At 41.7% G+C, this 18,399-nt stretch overlaps 1 protein-coding gene across 1 annotated transcript in view; it reads right to left on the bottom strand.

Annotated features, from left to right (window-relative positions):
* Window positions 1–5,144: 5,144 nt before the first annotated feature.
* Window positions 5,145–18,399, bottom strand: part of LOC134647869 (G-protein coupled receptor 179) — a 44,318-nt gene continuing 31,063 nt past the window's right edge. The window contains exons 2-10 of the mRNA XM_063502214.1: window positions 17,441–17,593; window positions 13,626–14,150; window positions 13,071–13,298; window positions 12,561–12,629; window positions 11,442–11,609; window positions 8,444–8,638; window positions 7,916–8,119; window positions 7,478–7,675; window positions 5,145–5,476 (exon numbers count right to left, since the gene is read on the bottom strand). Of these exons, the coding sequence (XP_063358284.1) occupies window positions 5,324–5,476; window positions 7,478–7,675; window positions 7,916–8,119; window positions 8,444–8,638; window positions 11,442–11,609; window positions 12,561–12,629; window positions 13,071–13,298; window positions 13,626–14,150; window positions 17,441–17,569 (1,869 nt within the window). The 5' untranslated portion in view covers window positions 17,570–17,593 and the 3' untranslated portion in view covers window positions 5,145–5,323. The remainder of the gene's footprint in view (window positions 5,477–7,477; window positions 7,676–7,915; window positions 8,120–8,443; window positions 8,639–11,441; window positions 11,610–12,560; window positions 12,630–13,070; window positions 13,299–13,625; window positions 14,151–17,440; window positions 17,594–18,399) is intronic.

The following is an 18,399-nucleotide window of genomic DNA, read 5'->3' on the forward strand; positions in this document are numbered from 1 at the left end:
TTTCTCGTATAGGTGTCACAGGATTCATTTATTATTTTTCTTTTTTTTTTCATAGGCTACCTCATATCACTACATAGTATAAAACAAAGTCGCTTCCCGCTGTCTGTCTGTCTGTCTGTATGCTTAGATCTTTAAAACTACACAACGGATTATGATGCGGTTTTTTTTAATAGATAGAGTGATTCAAGAGGAAGGTTTATGTATTATTTGTTAACCCGTGCGAAGCCGGGGCGGGTCGCTACTGTCGCTAGTACGGGATATACAAAAGTCGGCTTACAACATAATGTATGTAAATGTGAATATTTTAAATGTTACTCAGATGGTAGCAAGAATATTGCTGTAGTTTATAAGTACGTAGGTAGTAAAGTATCTAATTTTCTTTGCTAGTTTACTTATAGGTATAGGTACTTACAAACAGACATTTTGTTTCTTAATGCGTAAAACTTCTTTGTAAGTACGTACAAATTCTTTACTTACCTGACATGTTAGCGTCACGGTCTTCTCCCAAGTTACCTCACCGTAAATCTATCCCTTAGCTATGCTTCATCTTTTCATACTAATTAAGTGATAATAACAATTTTAGCGTTTCGACTACATTTTTCCTTAGCTCACTTGACTGCCGTTGCCATGGGCAGTCGTCATGCGACATTTTCGTGCTATAATAAAAACAAAAATATTTCGTAGGACGCATAAATATGAGCAACGGTTGCTAGGCGACGCGCGCGGCGTATCACGTGCTACGCGTTTATAACAGCCATACATATTAAATAACTACGTAATTTTTACACATAGCCAATAAGCGCAAAATCTGAATTTTATTCAAGCGGTATTGTATAGACCTCATTGATTGAATATTGTATTGGATAGAGGCTACGAGCGAGCGGTTTTGATGCACCGCGTAGCCCCGTAGAGGTTACAAAGCTCCGCTATGCCGGGCCAGGGCGCTAGGTAAGTGTGGCGCCGCCTGGCTATTGGCTGGTTATGAGACTTATGAGCCACATAATATTATGTTATGTGACAGTGATATATGTGCGAAATAGTGTGTGTATTAATAAAAGTTGCAAACAGAGAAGTTTTTTACCATAACATTCGATAGCCGCCAAAGGTAGCCGCTATATGTAGGTATGATTTATAACTCAAGCGGAAACCAGAAAGTATCTAAATCAAATTTAATTTGGATGATTTTTCGATCAGCCCGTCTTTATAGACACTGGGACATATTGAACTAAAATAAAAGCTTGCGAAAATTACCTTTCGGGCAAATAAAACAGCACCAAATATGAACATGTGGTTTATTAATAAATAATATATTAATCGATATATAATACTACTCGGCATCACAATATACGCGCTCGCGCATCGCAAACATGGAACAAAGCTCAACGGAACACAAACACACTGCCAGACTTCGCACACGTAATGTCGAACACTTACTCTAATATGTACACATATCTATATATAGTTATACCTATAACACCCGCGCTATCCATTACCCATCAATACAATTTAGAGAAAATGTTTTAAATACAATAACAACTGGACACGAGTCCTAATTTACTAAGAAATAAAAGTACATACATATGATATATATCTTAAATGTGTTCCCACTTAGCATCATATTTACATATCATTTGGGACCTACAATACTTGGGTGTATAGTATACTTATAATAATAAGGATAATACATAAGTATTACCTATGATTTTAAAATATGATAAGGTAAACGTACTGGTGCTCGACGCGGTCCCAGTACATGTCATCTTGAAACTTAAGTCATTTTCAATAGAGGTGACAGCAGGGTGTCATCTATTGGGCATTAGGATGTCGAGCATTAGTACGTTTACCTTACTAACGTGAAATACAAATCTTGGAGCGTCACGTCACGGCACTTAGATAAGTACCTCTTGTTACGCGAGGGACGCCCTAATATTGATTACATCTGCTATCATATTCGTTCTTCTCGACATCCCGAATTTGAGGCAGTTAATGCAAATATCGATAAAAGTTGCCTGACATTATTCAACTTGAGAAATAAATATACACCATGTAGAACAACCAACTAGGTAGGTACCTACGCTACGCTGCTGTTATTAGGTAGGAAAATGACTTTTTTACAAACGAATAGTCAACGCTTACAACGAAAATTTACTTTAAATTAGGTCTAAAATACAACAACAAATATATGATCAATATATTAAACAAATTTTACATATATTTATGTATCTTGAAGATCGAGATTTTTAGTTATAGCTAAGCATTGTGATGGACTAGAAAATAAGCAGTTCATTAAAGTCTTATTTATATAAGTCATGCCATACTTAATCTAAAATGTAAAAAAAAACTCCTATTATTGATATTTGCCTGACAAGACAATCGGATTGAGAACAGAAACAGGATGAGATGGAATGTTCGAGTCCCTAATTAATTAATATCTACTTATAGCGGTCTCGTTTGGTCTTTAGAATCACATTTTTTAACTCATAAATTATTATACATATTAATATGTTTGTACCTACACGAGTAACTAAAACGGAAACTCGTATTGTTTGTGCTTTATGGACCTTTAGAATAACGCGATAATAAAAAAATTAAGTATGAATGTTTTCCCTATTTCCTATATTGCTTCGGTTTGATGTTTTCACTTTCTGTGAATATTAATGATCTTATACTTGTTTCTACTGATATCACCATGTGTTAGCAGTGGAAAAAACAAACCATATTTCGTTATCCACTTAAAGGCACACGCAATTTCTTAATCGTATCAAAGTATCAAACCAATAGTTGAGTTTATGCATTTGATGATCACTTTAGTGAGTTCGAGTAGTATGTAGGTATGTAAGCATGGCAGGGTGGTATATTTAATTGAAATATGATACCTAGGTATTTGATCTCAATATACATCCATCAGGCTTGAACGGATTTTAAAATAACGGCCTGCCTTGCTGCTGCCCAATGTCTATTGAAAAAAAAACATTGTGGACTGTTAACACACAACAATGTTTATTTAAAAATGCGGGCAATCACTGGTCAAGTGGTCATGGGCAATAACTACCATGCGTTTACTGCTAAATTTACATTCAGAGGGCACAACTAGGGGCCAATTTGACTCGTGAAGGTGGCAGAAGTGGCTACTTTTGTGATAAGTGGTGATGTAACACTGATTTAAACTTTCACGATTTTTACACATTATTAAATTGTAGAACGGGACTTAATCGCGTATCTCCGAGACCACGGGGACAACGCCGTCCTCGAAACGTCGGAGGTAAATCTTAAAACTTAGATAAGTACGCGATTAAATCCCGTTGTACAATTTAATAAATGGTGATGTCACAGAAGAAATATAATATTTTGCAATTCGTTAGACCACTCTGGTTTTTTGTCGTTCACCAACTGTATTCGGCATATCTAGCCCATGTGTTACCTTTACAAGAAGTTGACTGCTCTGCAACTTAGAAACTAGTTTACAGTAACATCAAAAGTCAGGGACTATTACGCAAATTATTGCTCTGGAAAAGGATCGATCCCACATGGTTCATCTATTAATACACCAATCAACTCCGCTCTAAATGCAACACATACGAAAACTACCGGCCACTTTCCTATTTTTCTTATCCAACATGATCTTACTCGATTGCCATACACCTAGCATAGAAACGAGCCCAGGTTTTTCAGGAGAATGGGCGCTTTCTTTACTTAGGAGTATTTAATTACTAACATTTAGGCATTGATATAGTATAAAGAACTGGATACCCAATCAGCCGCCAAAAATGGCCCCACAAAAGTGATGTCAAAACAGATCATGCATTACTTTTTCGTTTAGTCTTGTTTGAAACGCTCATATGTGAAGTTGTCAACAATTACGAAATGTGCCGTTAAAATATGTAAAAATAACAATGATAAAACAAGGAAAAAGGATGGAATGTATTTCTTTCGGTTAGTTCTTTGGATAGCATTACATAATTTATGTAATCTGGTGGTAATTTTATGGTTTTGAATAAATTAATTTGTTAGTACCAAAGAAGGGATGTCAAGGAACAAAATTCTATTGAGTCGATGTGAGGTCAATATTTTTTTATATTTTTATATGGAATTCATAAGAAATAATATTATGTTTAAATTGAAGATTTCCAAGAAAACCTATGCGACGTGCAAAGTGGACTGCTATTTAATTATAGCAAGAGATAGGGGTGATACAGTTTTAAACAAGGCAAAACGGCACTTGTGTGTTTGGCCCATTTCCCTGTTTCCGACATATACACCACCAATAAGGGCTTATATCGACTAACAGTAAATGCTAAACCTGTCGGAACACAGTGACAACCACAGGATTTTTTTTTATAAAGTATAGGTAGACTTTATAAAAAAAATCCAATCAGTATCTAAATGTCCCCGTGCCCCCGTGCTATGAGTAAATGTAGATCTTAAATACACAGTTATTTAATAAGTAGAATTTATTTCAAGGAAATTAGTATTTAAAGACGTATACTTACGAATTAAAAATTTAATTTGTTTGAATTTGAACCACGAATTAATTTTATTTGAGCTCCCGATTAAATTAAATTTGTTTTATTTATTACTTCAATTTTAATATTTTCCTGTACAGTAATACATATTAAAGTGTACCAAAGTGACTCCATTCGTTCATTATTCTCGTTTGACGTTGTTTGACGTAAATACGTTACGTTTAGTGCCATCGGACTAAATTTTTTAACAGTGTTGGTACTTATGTTTGCAAATTTGACACTTAATGCTTACGACATTAAGCTCTTTTCTGTACGAAACATTTATCTTGACTCAAAATTTACGTAAGCGTTTTTATCATCAATGCAAATGGTGCGAAACGTCATTGGGATCCACATTTCTTGACGTTTTTGTTCTGCTTTGTGTGTCTATTTCTTTCATATTAAGTCAGTGCATTTAGGTACAGGCTTCATGCCGTGCTCATTTCATGAGCTTTATTTATGTTCTAAAATGTTTTTAGATAAAGGCTCAATATTTTGATTACAATTTCAATAAACGCATAGGTACAAATTGTTGCGTTGGCAAATAATTTTATTGCTCGCTGCAATATATATTTACTTTAAGTAGGTAACCCCATTCATTTTAGTCGGGTAACATTTAATTATTCATATAAACTGCCGAAACGCATTTTCGAAAAGTACTTCGACGGTTAATAAGTGAAATACAACCACCAAATTTTTGCAATTGTCCGAATTTGGAACCAACACACGGTGATGCGCAACCCGAGTCTTCAAACCTCCAGCAGGTCGCCGTAGCCGTTGGCCGTGGAGCGACTGGACGAGTTCCCGTCGCGGCGGCGGGATCACGTCTGGTCGCAGTCGGTGTAGTGCGAGGGGCCCTCGTTGGAGCACACGGAGTCCTCGGGCGTGCGGGACGCGTCGCCGGCTTCGCTGGCCTCCACGGCGCTGGCGCTGCCGCCGGCTTTGCCCTTGCCGCCTCGCCGCGCCTGCAAGGCCTGGACATAGAACCGTTCGTTAGAGAGACATCCACAATGACAGTTACTGAAGCGTGTTGACTTTTAACAATCGGTATTGTGTAATTAAGCGTAGTAGAGTTTCAAGAGTTTGAGTTATAGGCTCATTTCACTCATGCTAATTTTGAAGATTATGGTATTATCATGTAAGTAATAATGATTAGATCAAACTATTTTAAGTAAGTACTTGAACCTTTATCTTCTTATAATGGGCTACATGCATGAAAAATATTTCAGAATGTTTGTTCAATAAACACGTTTAATAACACGAAATGTATGCAAAAATGTGAAATAAGCAATTAATTGCATTTTTTTTTCGAATTTATATAAACGTAAAATGTTACCATATTTTTTTATTGCCCTAATATGTATATACTAAACACTTTTATTATATTCCTTGTGTTATAACGAGAAAAACATGTAGGTATGGCATCATTATACCTACTTAAACGCATTTATTGACGGAATTTAACTTTCCATGTATATCTACGTACATAATTATATTTTGGTGCAGCCGGACTGTAGCCGGTCAGAATCAGAACGTCACTGGCCACGCGTTTTTTAAAGAGGGCGTTTTCCTCACGGTGCGCGCCCCACATTTATGTTTTACAATTGGAAGCTTCTGGGTGTACAACAGATAGCATATGTTTATTAGAAACATCTGAATCTCACGGGAAGTAGAATCGATTGACTAATACATATTATCTTGCAAAAAATTCATGCATGTAGCTATTGAGACATTTTGGTATTTTTTAACTTTGACGCTTTAGGTTAGTACCTACTGAGAACTTATTGCTTAATTAATTATTAATATAATAGATACAAAACTCAACACGCTTTGAATTATCTAGTGCATTTAGACAGGTCAGGATGAAACATGAATCATAACTTATTCGTGTAGCATCGGTATTGATCTCTACAAACAAACGTCAGCGTGATGAAAGACGCTCAAAGGAAGATCAAGCCGAACGGCAGAAATAGCGAACAAAAACATCCGTTATTATGATTTCAATCAAGGAATCTCGATTGAAAGATAAAACGGGTAGTTCCGAGCGGAGAGCCGGGTGCCCACGGGCTGGGGACCCGGCCACAGATAATAAAAGCAGACATCGGAACATTGCGGACGGACAGGGGTGAGGCGCCGGGGCGGCGGGCGCGGCCGCGGGGACATGCGGGTGCTCCACGTCAGTGCACATGCGATATTATCACACCTTTCCTTACCTTTTCACGGCTGCCCTTTTTCTAAAGTCGGTGTGGGATGGAAGATGAAACATTCAATTAATGGCAATGAAGATAGAGAACATCGATAGGTACAGAAGGGTTGAGGTATCACATAAGTATACTGTTCAAGAATATACGATATATATATGTCGGCAGGTTTGTATAAAGGTTGTCACATGTATAATCTGCAGAAATACGGGATATACGAGTAACTTAGTACCTAGTGGTTAATGATGTAGTACTCGTAAGGTAGTAACTAAGGGTCTTGCTTATTGCATAGGTACCTGGATGTACTACTTTAATGAAAATAGGTAGGTTGTTGTAGGTAGGTACATACGTTACACATACATTGGTTATGGGATGGAAGTGTTCTGTTGATGCAAATGTATATCATTTATGTCAAAATTGTCGTTATCGGATGTCTGTCTGTTGGTTCCATGTAATATAATTAATTATAATACACGTAACATTGATAATACATAACCATAACGTGACATAAGCTCATTCTGTAAGCACTTATTGCTGTTATGGCGCGTGCTGAAGTGTTCTGAGTTCTGAGTAACATGTTATTTCATGTACCTACTTAGCACTTGTGCTAATACTTAAAATGTTAAAGTGTATGATGTGGCTCAGGGTCAGATTATGCTCTGTTTCCATTAGTTGATAGTTTACCAGGTAGAACCACGGCGATAGAAAATAAATGGATAATCCAGCCCTGGCATGATGCTACAAGTATATCAACCCGGCACCAAGTATAAGTACCTGTAAGGAAAACCGCCTGTGCGGCGGCTTGCGTCCGCCCCTGCGTTTGCTAATGTGAGGGTTGTCCCGCCGGAGCGTCTTGTTCCTGAGGATCTCTAGCTGCACGTAGAGCCGCTTCAGCTCGGCCCTCACTTCCTCTGAAGTGGGCTCCTCCTCGCCTTCTACACCGAAGCCCTCTGCTGGGCCTCTGCGAGACACCTGAAACAGAGTTTTTGTTGGAGATAATTTCCTTTGTTTCCAAAATCTTTTTCATACAACAAAGCGTATATAGATAGAGTCGGATCACAATCATGCCAAATTGTTACGTTACGTATATGTATGCATCCTTACTGCCAAGCTTGTGCAAAGTTAGCGCTTTCAAAATCGACCTATATTTCATGGCATAATCGCTTCGATAGCTGATTACCATCCGACGGTCGATAGTTTTTATACTCTTACCTCCTGCGCGAGCGATCGCGCGCGGTATCCATGCCACAGGCGCGGCGCGAGCACGCACGCCAGCGCGGCGCCGGAGGAGACGTGCGCGCGCGCCGTGGCGGCCAGCGGCTCCTGCTCGGGCGCCGCGCCCGCCAACGCTGCGCCGCGCCACGCTAGCCCACTAAAAAACTCGCATGCCAGCGCGGTCGCCAACCAGCCGCGTTCCTGCATACAACACAATGGATACCTATTAATATCATTATTTTGTGGGTATCGAGTGTATTAAGTTATCCAGGATTCATCAGGTTTGCAAAATGGGTCGTCAGCACTCGTTCAGTTACATGGGGCCATGTCTCGTTGGTGCAGTCCTCTCACTTTTACGTTGCAATTAATTGTCAACAGGGGGCATATGGATTTTACAGAGGGGCGTAGGATTTGAATTTGAATATATTTTATTTATTTAGAAATTTAAATATATGGGTGGCTTCCGTCTATAACCTTGTATGATGCACAAGGTTTATAAGACAATCACTTTTAAGATCTATTTACCTGGAAGGGCACATTTGCGTTCCTCGCCGCATAAGCGATCCTAGCTCCAGCGGCTAGCAGTAGTAGTTCAGCACCAGCGGTGACGTGATGCCAAGCCGCATTGGTGCAGCCTTCTCGCTCACACGCCGCTGTCGCGGTAAAGGCTGCTAAATAACACGTAGCGCCACAGAGCATTGCGCCTACTATTCGGAGCACCTGCGAAGTACACAAAATTATCGGTAATAAAACGTTACGCATCCGTTTGCCGTGGCAACCAGATTGAGACCCACAATTACAGCACGGGCAAAATAAATATTGTATAGGACATTATTACACAAATTGACTAAGAGCCCAAAGCTAGCTCAAGTAGGCTTGTGTTGTGAGTATACTCAGACAACGATATAGGTATATAATATTTAAATACTTAGAAAACATCCATAACTGGAACTAATATCTGTGCTCATCAGACAAATAAATTTTCTTTACCGGGATTCGAACCCAAGACCATCGGCTTCATAGGTAGGGTCACTACCGACTAGGCCAGACCGGTCGTCAAAATATCCTATCAAAGTCCTATCACGGTTGTTTGTAACTTGTAACCTTGGACTCTCGATTAGCCTTTTTATCAGAGACTCAACCAGAAGCACCCACAGCCGCAGCACTACTGAGCCGTAGCACGCTACGAAGCCCAGCTCGCGACCCCACACGCCCATTCAACAGCGTGGCTCTATCCCATATTATTCACATACCTGCATCATGTATCACATATATGCCTTACCTCAGAGTCCCTTGGAGTCCACCGGTGCGCCTTCTTTGTCCGGAACTCAGCCAGCAGCACCCACAGCCGCAGCACTACTGAGCCGTAGCACGCTACGAAGCCCAGCTCGCGACCCCACACGCCCATCCAACAGCGTGGCTCAATCCCATATTATACATATACCTAATACATCATGTATCTCATATATGCCTTACCTCAGAGTCCCTGGGAGTCCACCGGTGCGCCTTCCTTGTCCGGAACTCAGCCAGCAGCACCCACAGCCGCAGCACTACTGAGCCGTAGCACGCTACGAAGCCCAGCTCGCGACCCCACACGCCCATCCAACAGCGTGGCTCAATCCCATATTATACATATACCTAATACATCATGTATCTCATATATGCCTTACCTCAGAATCCCTGGGAGTCCACCGGTGCGCCTTCCTTGTCCGGAACTCAGCCAGCAGCACCCACAGCCGCAGCACTACTGAGCCGTAGCACGCTACGAAGCCCAGCTCGCGACCCCACACGCCCATCCAACAGCGTGGCTCAATCCCATATTATACATATACCTAATACATCATGTATCTCATATATGCCTTACCTCAGAATCCCTGGGAGTCCACCGGTGCGCCTTCCTTGTCCGGAACTCAGCCAGCAGCACCCACAGCCGCAGCACTACTGAGCCGTAGCACGCTACGAAGCCCAGCTCGCGACCCCACACGCCCATCCAACAGCGTGGCTCAATCCCATATTATACATATACCTAATACATCATGTACGAGGGGCGTTCAATATATAATGAGAATGAGATGCAAACTCTTTAAATATTAGGAAAGTAAATACTGGCCGACAAAGCTAATCTACCTAGCTGATTGCCATGAAAAAAAAAAACTGTTCTTTGTTTAAAAAAAAATACGGCGATTTCTTTGCGATGCTATTGAGTACGTTAGCGAAAATGGAGAAAATTGAACTGCGCGCCGTTATCAAATACTTGTGTTTGAAATTTTTTTCTATGGACCAAGTCAATTTAGATTTACGGGACACTTTAAGGTCTAATGCTCCTCCGTATTCGACAGTGGACAATTTAGACGTGGAAGAACATCGACCATGGATCACCCCCGCTCCGGACGCCCTACTACAGCAGTAACTGAAGAAATTGTGAAAAAAGTTGAAAACTTAGTTTTGGCGGATCGTCGTGTCACGGTTCGTTTTATTGCTGAAAATGTAAAGATTTCAACGGGGAGCGTGCATAATATTTTACATGAACCCTTGGGTATGAAAAAGGTATCAGCGCGTTGGGTACCCAGAATGCTTACTGACACGCAAAAACAAACTAGAGTCGAGATTTGTCAAGAAGCTTTGGACCTAATACAGCAAGACCGGGAACTTTTTTTGGCGCGATTTATAACAATGGACGAAACATGGCTCCATCATTACGACCCTGAAACGAAACTGCAGTCTATGACATGGAAAAAGCCAGCATCTCCAACTCCGAAGAAATTCAAGGTGGGCCGGTAAGGTCATGGACTCTTTTTTTTGGGATGGTAAAGGGGTCGTAATGATTGAGTATCTCGAGCATGGAGCCACTATTACGGGCTCTTTATATGCCAAACAAATAGCAACATTGCGCAATTAGATCCGTGAAAATCGGCGAGGTAAACTCTCGAAAATTGTGTTGTTCCATCAGGACAATGCACCGGCACACAAGTCCGCCGTTGCAATGGCTGCAATACGTGATGCTGGGTTCGATATCCTTAAGCATCCTCGGTATTCACCAGACCTCTCCCCTAGTGATTTCTACCTATTTCCGAGATTGAAGGAATACCTAAGAGGCAAGAAATTTGAAGACGACGACGCGGTAGTCGCTGCAATACAAGATTTTTCAAGTACTCAAGATGAAACCTTTTTTAGAAATGGAATTTTAAGTTTAGAAAAAAGATATACTAAGTGTATTATGCTAAAAGGTGACTATGTCGAAAAATAAAATAACATTTAATAAAAGTTGTATATAACATACTCATTCTCACTTTTTATTGAACGCCCCTCGTATCTCATATATGCCTTACCTCAGAATCCCTGGGAGTCCACCCGTGCGCCTTCCTTGTCCGGAACTCAGCCAGCAGCACCCACAGCCGCAGCACTACTGAGCCGTAGCACGCTACGAAGCCCAGCTCGCGACCCCACACGCCCATCCAACAGCGTGGCTCAATCCCATATTATACATATACCTAATACATCATGTATCTCATATATGCCTTACCTCAGAGTCCCTGGGAGTCCACCGGTGCGCCTTCCTTGTCCGGAACTCAGCCAGCAGCACCCACAGCCGCAGCACTACTGAGCCGTAGCACGCTACGAAGCCCAGCTCGCGCAGCCACGCGCCCGCCACGCAGCGCCACCGCGGCTCCTTGATGTATTGCGTCGCTGCCTGCACAATATAGAATATTATGGTAACTAACTATGATTTTAAAAAGTAACTCCTGCTCCCGCGAGCTCTCTAGTATGATAATCCCAAATAAACTTATGTAGGCTAAATTTTCTGAGAATGATGCCACGGTTGACTGTACGACGAGTGTTTAAGGCATGGTGCTGATAGATGACCACCAAAAAGATTTTTTCACCTCAGCAGCTCGAACAAGGGTACTTTGCTACTTAAAAACAGTGAGCAAAATCGCATTTTGCTCACTGAGTGGGACAAAATGAGCAAAATGCGATTTTGCTCACTCAGTGAGCAAAATGCGATTTTGCTCACTGTTTTTAAGTAGCAAAGTACCCTTGTTCGAGCTGCTGAGGTGAAAATTTAATTGTTGGTATATCTTAAGAAAACATGAGTGAATAGAGGTAAGTGATGAAGAAGGAATACATTTTTCGGGTTCTCTAATATGTTCTCACTGCTGAGGTGAAAAATGTTGTGTACTACACGAGATCAAAGTTATTTACATCTCGTGCGCTTTTGAGTCCCTTACTACGCTCAAGATTCTAAATTAGATTCACTCGCTACGCTCGTGAATCTATTATAGAATCTTTCGCTTGCACGGGACTCAAAATAAGCACTCGAAGAAATATCAAACTTTGATCTCTTGTTGTACAAATAACTATTTACCTAATGGAAATTAACGTCAGATTACTAAACTTAAACAATTGATCGTATCCATTTTGTGTACATTATCAAAGTTGATGAAGAGCGATTGCTCGATTGGTGACAGAAGCTATAGCTGGTCAACCAAATCTTGTCAATAGAAAAAGGTGCGAAATTCAAATTTTCTATGGGCCGATATGCCTTCGCGCCTACATTTTTCAAATTTGCCGCCTTTTTCTACTGTCAAGATCTGGTTGACCAAGTATATGTTAACATGATACTCGTGTACTTGCTACTTACGGATCCATACATCAATAGAGCCCCAAGCAACACCACCTCTAGCACAGTCCACATGCACATTGCGACGGCCTGGAACCAATAACACAGCAATTAATAATCCTGTCTATTATTATAGATACTTCTCGTCCATTTATTTTTATGACGTTGAATAACTTACGATTTTTGTCGACTTATAGAACACCGTAATGAATGAGATAGGTATACGAGTTTCATGCTTATTATCTCTCATTCCAAGATTGACCCCCTTTTTCGGTTTAAGATGACTGAACAAAGCCTCACCGTGTACAGTCAGGTTACCGGTAATACTATTCACACGTCGCGCGATGTTGCCAAAGATGTCGAGCGAAGTCCAACAACGTCGCTGGCGACATGTGTAGTGTGAGACTCGTGAGACATTTAGCGCTTAGTGTATCCGGCTTGAAATATGACAAACCATACGTCGATTTGCCAACTTAGAAAATTTGTGGAAGATCTTCTCCGGTATCAACCTGTAACTACAGAGTTACTTACTTTGCACTTCCTCTTTCTGAATATAATAAGGCCAATGACGAGGCACACGAGCATGCCGGCCAGGTTGACCGCCAGCAGCGTGGCGTGGAACATCTCCCCGTCGCACTGCGCCTCGTCGCTGCTGCCCATGCCGCACGCTGCGCAGCGCAGCGGCTCCGTGATGGCGGACCCGCTCAGCCACCCGCTGCCGATCGCGTGCCAGTAGCCCCGCCGGCACTTGCACCGGTACTTTAAAACAAACAAATTTAAGTACCTAATGATATTAGGTATTCTTAGGTATGCCCACGTTCCAGAAACATCACTGTCGGAGGGCCGAGAAGGGCACGTCAACAACTACTGTCAGTAAGTTAAAAAAAGTTAACCAATATTGTTTTGATAATAATTAGAGTCATGTTGATATGGGGGACAATTATTTATCAATTAAAAATAATTATTAGGCACCTTCATGTATCTTATTATTGATTTCGGTGGGTTAAATAAATGTGTGTTGGATCAGAAATATATTGACGTAACCGCTTTTGGGCCTTCTGACAGTTCTGTCTATAGAAAATGTACCTCTATATTTTGATAGTCAGATCCCGAGGCCGGAAAGGCTTCACAATCCGTTGTGTCCGGATCACAGGCCGGCGGCCCACCCATGTGATCGTACATTGCTTCCTCGCACGGCATAACAGGCATTCGTCGGAACAGCGCGGCCGCGGCGCGGAGAGCGCCCGATCCCCGCGCCGCCGCTGCGCCGCTCCACCAGCCCCTGTCTTCCCTTTCGCACGAGTACCAAGCATTCGACCAGACGACGTTGCTCGCGTTCCACGCGGAAGCTAAAGTTTTCCAGAATTGCTGGAGGGCTGCAGAGTTGTTTTGTTGAAAGATGATCAGTCTTGGTGGGTCGGCGACGAAGAGCACGCCGAGGCGAAGCTGCGGCGCGCCGAGGGCCACGGCGTCGGGCGGTGGGTCGAGCTGGGCGGCCAGCACGGAGCGTGCCAGCGCCGCCGCGCGCGTCTCGTTCGCGCCGCCGGTCTCGATCAGCTCGGACAGCGACCGCGCAGCATGCGCAGCGGCTGACTCTAGCTCCAGCACGTTCTAAACAAACAAAATTTTAATTCAAGACTTATGTATATAATAATCTTTTACAGAACTGACTTCATGCCATCATTTTATAGTCTTCAGCACATCCATTTCACAAGCGTGTTACTGTAACGTAATTTTTAATGTTGCTCTATAAAACAAAATATTTTTTCCCGGTCTGTTCATCAGCCGGCTTGAGTTGAGGCATCATGAAAAAGATAAAACAATTCAAACAGGTCTCAATTAATCCAATAAGCTCTCAATGAGAACCTCATTTTTTTGAAGTCGGTTAAAAATCAGAACTCATGAGCAACTAATATTGACGTACCTACGTCAAACTCTTAGATACCTACCGAATTTGTCTATCCCATGCCAGCAGTTGGTAAACCGCGTAAGATTATCAGTTGAATTCTTACAGTTAACTTATCGAAGACGATACCTAGGATTGACACAGCTTTAAAGGCTGCGTTTTCACCAGAGATATGCGAAGGATGCATAGGTAGTGAGGGATGTGTTTGTTAAGAACCAATACAATAATGTCAACCAGAGCTGCGCTGATAGGTATATATGAAGTGATTATATTGGTTCTTAACAAACACATCCCTCGCTAAGCATCCTCGCACATCTCTGGGGGAAACGCAGCCTAATAAGTAAGTCAGGTGCCTAGCCAAGATGCCAATCTTTTACGCCGTAGCTAACGATACGCTCATGTCTCTCTATCGCACTAATATGGATAGGGAGAGATTACCGTTTCGTTCGCTATGGCGCAAACGAATGGCATCTTGGCTAGGGCCTCTGGTCTTTTGGTAACGTTTCTCTCTTAAATAGCAGTTGATAATGTGAAATTAAAAATAACAACGCCAACTGTTCTTAATTAGCTTAGGATTAATTAGCCAAATAAACCCTTTACGATGGTAAAACGAGACTTAGTGCGATTTGGCGAAGCGCTGGTGGCCTAGCGGTAAGAGCGTGCGACTTTCAATCCGGAGGTCGCGGGTTCAAACCCCGGCTCGTACCAATGAGTTTTTCGGAACTTATGTACGAAATATCATTTGATATTTATCAGTTGTTTTTCGGTGAAGGAAAACATCGTAACAAGGAAACCGGACTAATCCCAATAAGGCCTAGTTTCCCCTCTGGGTTGGAAGGTCAGATGGCAGTCGCTTTCGTAAAAACTAGTGCCTACGTCAAATCATGGGATTAGTTGTCAAGCGGACCCCAGACTCCCATGAGCCGTGGCAAAATGCCGGGATAACGCGAGGAAGAAGATACGTAGTGCGATTTGGCGCCGATTTGAGTTCGACTATGAATGAAACCATAATAAACATCGTTATCACTACCTATGTTACGTGCATAATGCATTAAGTATATCAATCAACTGTTATCTCCATGTGACATGACGTCATTACCGTAAAATGGGGTGAGTAGGGGCAAAACTGACATTCAAACCTCGATAACATTTTATTTTTACATATGCAAACTGAATGGTGTAATAAGTGTTCCGGACGTTTGTATTCTAGTTTTTATTTTATTTTGGTTAGTTCCATTTCATAACTTTGACGATAAACAGGAAATCCCGCCTTACCCCCTAGTCCCTCGTAATTGCGGTGATATGGTATTTCATACAAAGGTGAGTTTGGTAGATTGTTGGATCGATTTTTTTTTATTATGAATATTACTATAGCTCAATTTTCAATTGAAATACATTATTTTTGTAGCAGTAGCCTTAAAATTCCATCTCACCCCCCTTTCATCCCTTCTCTCCCCATTCATAACCCATCTCTCCCCGCGAACCCTACTCACCCCATTTTTCGATATACTCAGAAAACAACTTCGGGCGATTTCCTGACACGTGTAGGGAGTAGGGAGTCAGTACGAACGACATACCTAGTATACCTACATCGGTTTCCGGAAAAGGGTATTGCGTCCTGCTCGTATATTCCTATCGTAGGCGAGCATATGTTTTTTTAGTACCAAATATCAAAACCAGTGTATACATTAATAGCCTTCAAATACGCATAATAAGATATTTCAGGGTCACAGTTAGCTGGTCGACCCGAGTACGGCGTCTGCGCTAGGTACGCGATGATATACTAGGTGACAGTGTCTGTCCTATATGAGACCCGACCCTGACCCCGGATAACATAAAGGCAAATTTTATTAAATATGATGATATATTTTATATTAAATAAATAAAAAGAAGACAGGACCGAATGCGAATGACGACAGCCTACATATGAGAGTCTACAACATACTTACAGGTTGTAAGTTGTATGTTGTAGACTCGGCTGTCATCTTGCTTGCGGCTTGTTATACCTACGCTAAAAAAACACGATATCCAAGAATATTCAGAGAATAAGCCAAAGTCCGAGCAGCTCAGCGCAGATTAAGCACGCTCTAGTCTAATACATTTAACGAAGACCCTTCGTATTTAAAATAAACTGGCCCGGAAGTCGCCGCGCCGCGGCCTACGGACGAGAGCTCCCCGTAACGTAGAACGTTTTTGGACCTGGAGGTTTAATTACGCTGGTTCGGTTTTATCATAGTACTTACCTATAGCTCTGTGAGGTAATGGAATACACGTCTTGGCTTAAAATTAATTTCCTCAAGTTTGGCCGTTGGAAGTTGGTGCATTCCGCCTCGCGACGTCCGTATAATTGGATGAATTATTTATCAATTTAATGTCTTTCAGGAATACAGACGAGTTATTAATTCGAAGAATAAGCTCGATTTTAATGCTAAATTCTTCGTTATTAGAAACTTGTTGATTTTGATGAAGAAAATTTAGATTTGTTTATTTCCAGTTTTATGGTAGACATTGATCGGATATGAAACAGCAGTTGAATGAAAAGGTCAGGTTTTGTTTAAAATATGACGAATCCATAATTCATCTGCCGTTTATTCAACGATAAACTAAACGGTTTGTGGTTGTAAGTAAATAAGTCACTACTACTTGGCAATAGGTACCTACTTGTCATTCGGCGATTTATTTTATTATTGTTTAATCAACGGTACCATTAAACCAACTCAAACCGTTTCACCAAATTTTCACATTAAGTCTATCTGCGGCGTTATACATGTATTGGGAGCTCAAACGATAGCTGTTGCACGTTACAATTACATTACGAGTATGACGATCATATATAAGAGCCAGACTTGATGCAGCATATGGCGCGAAAACTTACCTATGACTCAGCGACAGAACGCAGGATCGCTCGGGTCGTCACGAGCGGATACGCATGCCGACCGTCGTATGACGTATCGTCCATTTGTGGCCTCAACCACTGTAATGTAACAAGTCTCACCGAGGGCCTAGGCGGCGGGTGTCGTAGCAGCAGCGGGTCGCAGAGCGGCGCCGGCGGCGGCGACTCGACGGGCGCGGCCGCGGCGCACGCGCACCATGCGAGCGCCCACGCCGCCCACCGCGCCCGCATCGCTCACCTCCAGCCCCGCCACATCTGTAACATCAGTTTTATCGTTAGTAGACTTAAGTTACATCTGCAGCATTTTCTTACATGAATTTTCTTTTTTTTTTTCTTCAATAGAAATCGTAGCTGAGTTAAAGCTTTTCTCATATAGGTACAAACAGCAACACACTTAACTGTATATCGGTGGACCTTGTTACAAAAGGCATAAGGTCCACCGATGGACATCAGTTAACAGTGTACCATCGTACTGTATGCCACTGAAGAAAGCAAATGAACCATTAGAACCGGAAAGTCCAAGTTACTAATATGTATGTCCTATATGTTTTGAACGAATTAAAAACGTTCTGGGTCTGACTGAACGGTTACCCACGGAATTCGTCTTTGAATAACAATTCCTCCAGCCAATTGCTATCTTATTAATTCATATGCATAATACTCGTTTAAATTAATTGCCTTGCAATTATTTCAATAGGTACCTACCCTAATTGCTGCTTTTAGCAATTAATGTGTCACTTCATTTAAGTTCTGAGTTTAAGGAGGCTTAGAGGATGACAGAAAACGTCTTCTGAATCAGGGATGTTGCGGATGCCGATTTTTTGACATCCGCGGATGCGGATGCGGATGTCAAGATAGTACCATAAAAATCGTCAAATATTACATTTTAGTAATTTTTATTTCAAAAAACCGGCCAAGTGCGAGTCGGACTCGCGTTCCAAGGGTTCCGTACTAGGGTTTGCTCCCGGGAAATACCGGTACCGAAAGTACCGGGAATTCCCGGGATTTAGAGCCAAGCAAAGAACCGGGATTTCAAAATTAAAATCCCGGTACTCCCGGTA

The sequence above is a fragment of the Cydia amplana genome, chromosome 5 (assembly GCF_948474715.1).
Source record: "Cydia amplana chromosome 5, ilCydAmpl1.1, whole genome shotgun sequence".
NCBI classification, from domain to species: Eukaryota; Metazoa; Arthropoda; class Insecta; order Lepidoptera; family Tortricidae; genus Cydia; species Cydia amplana.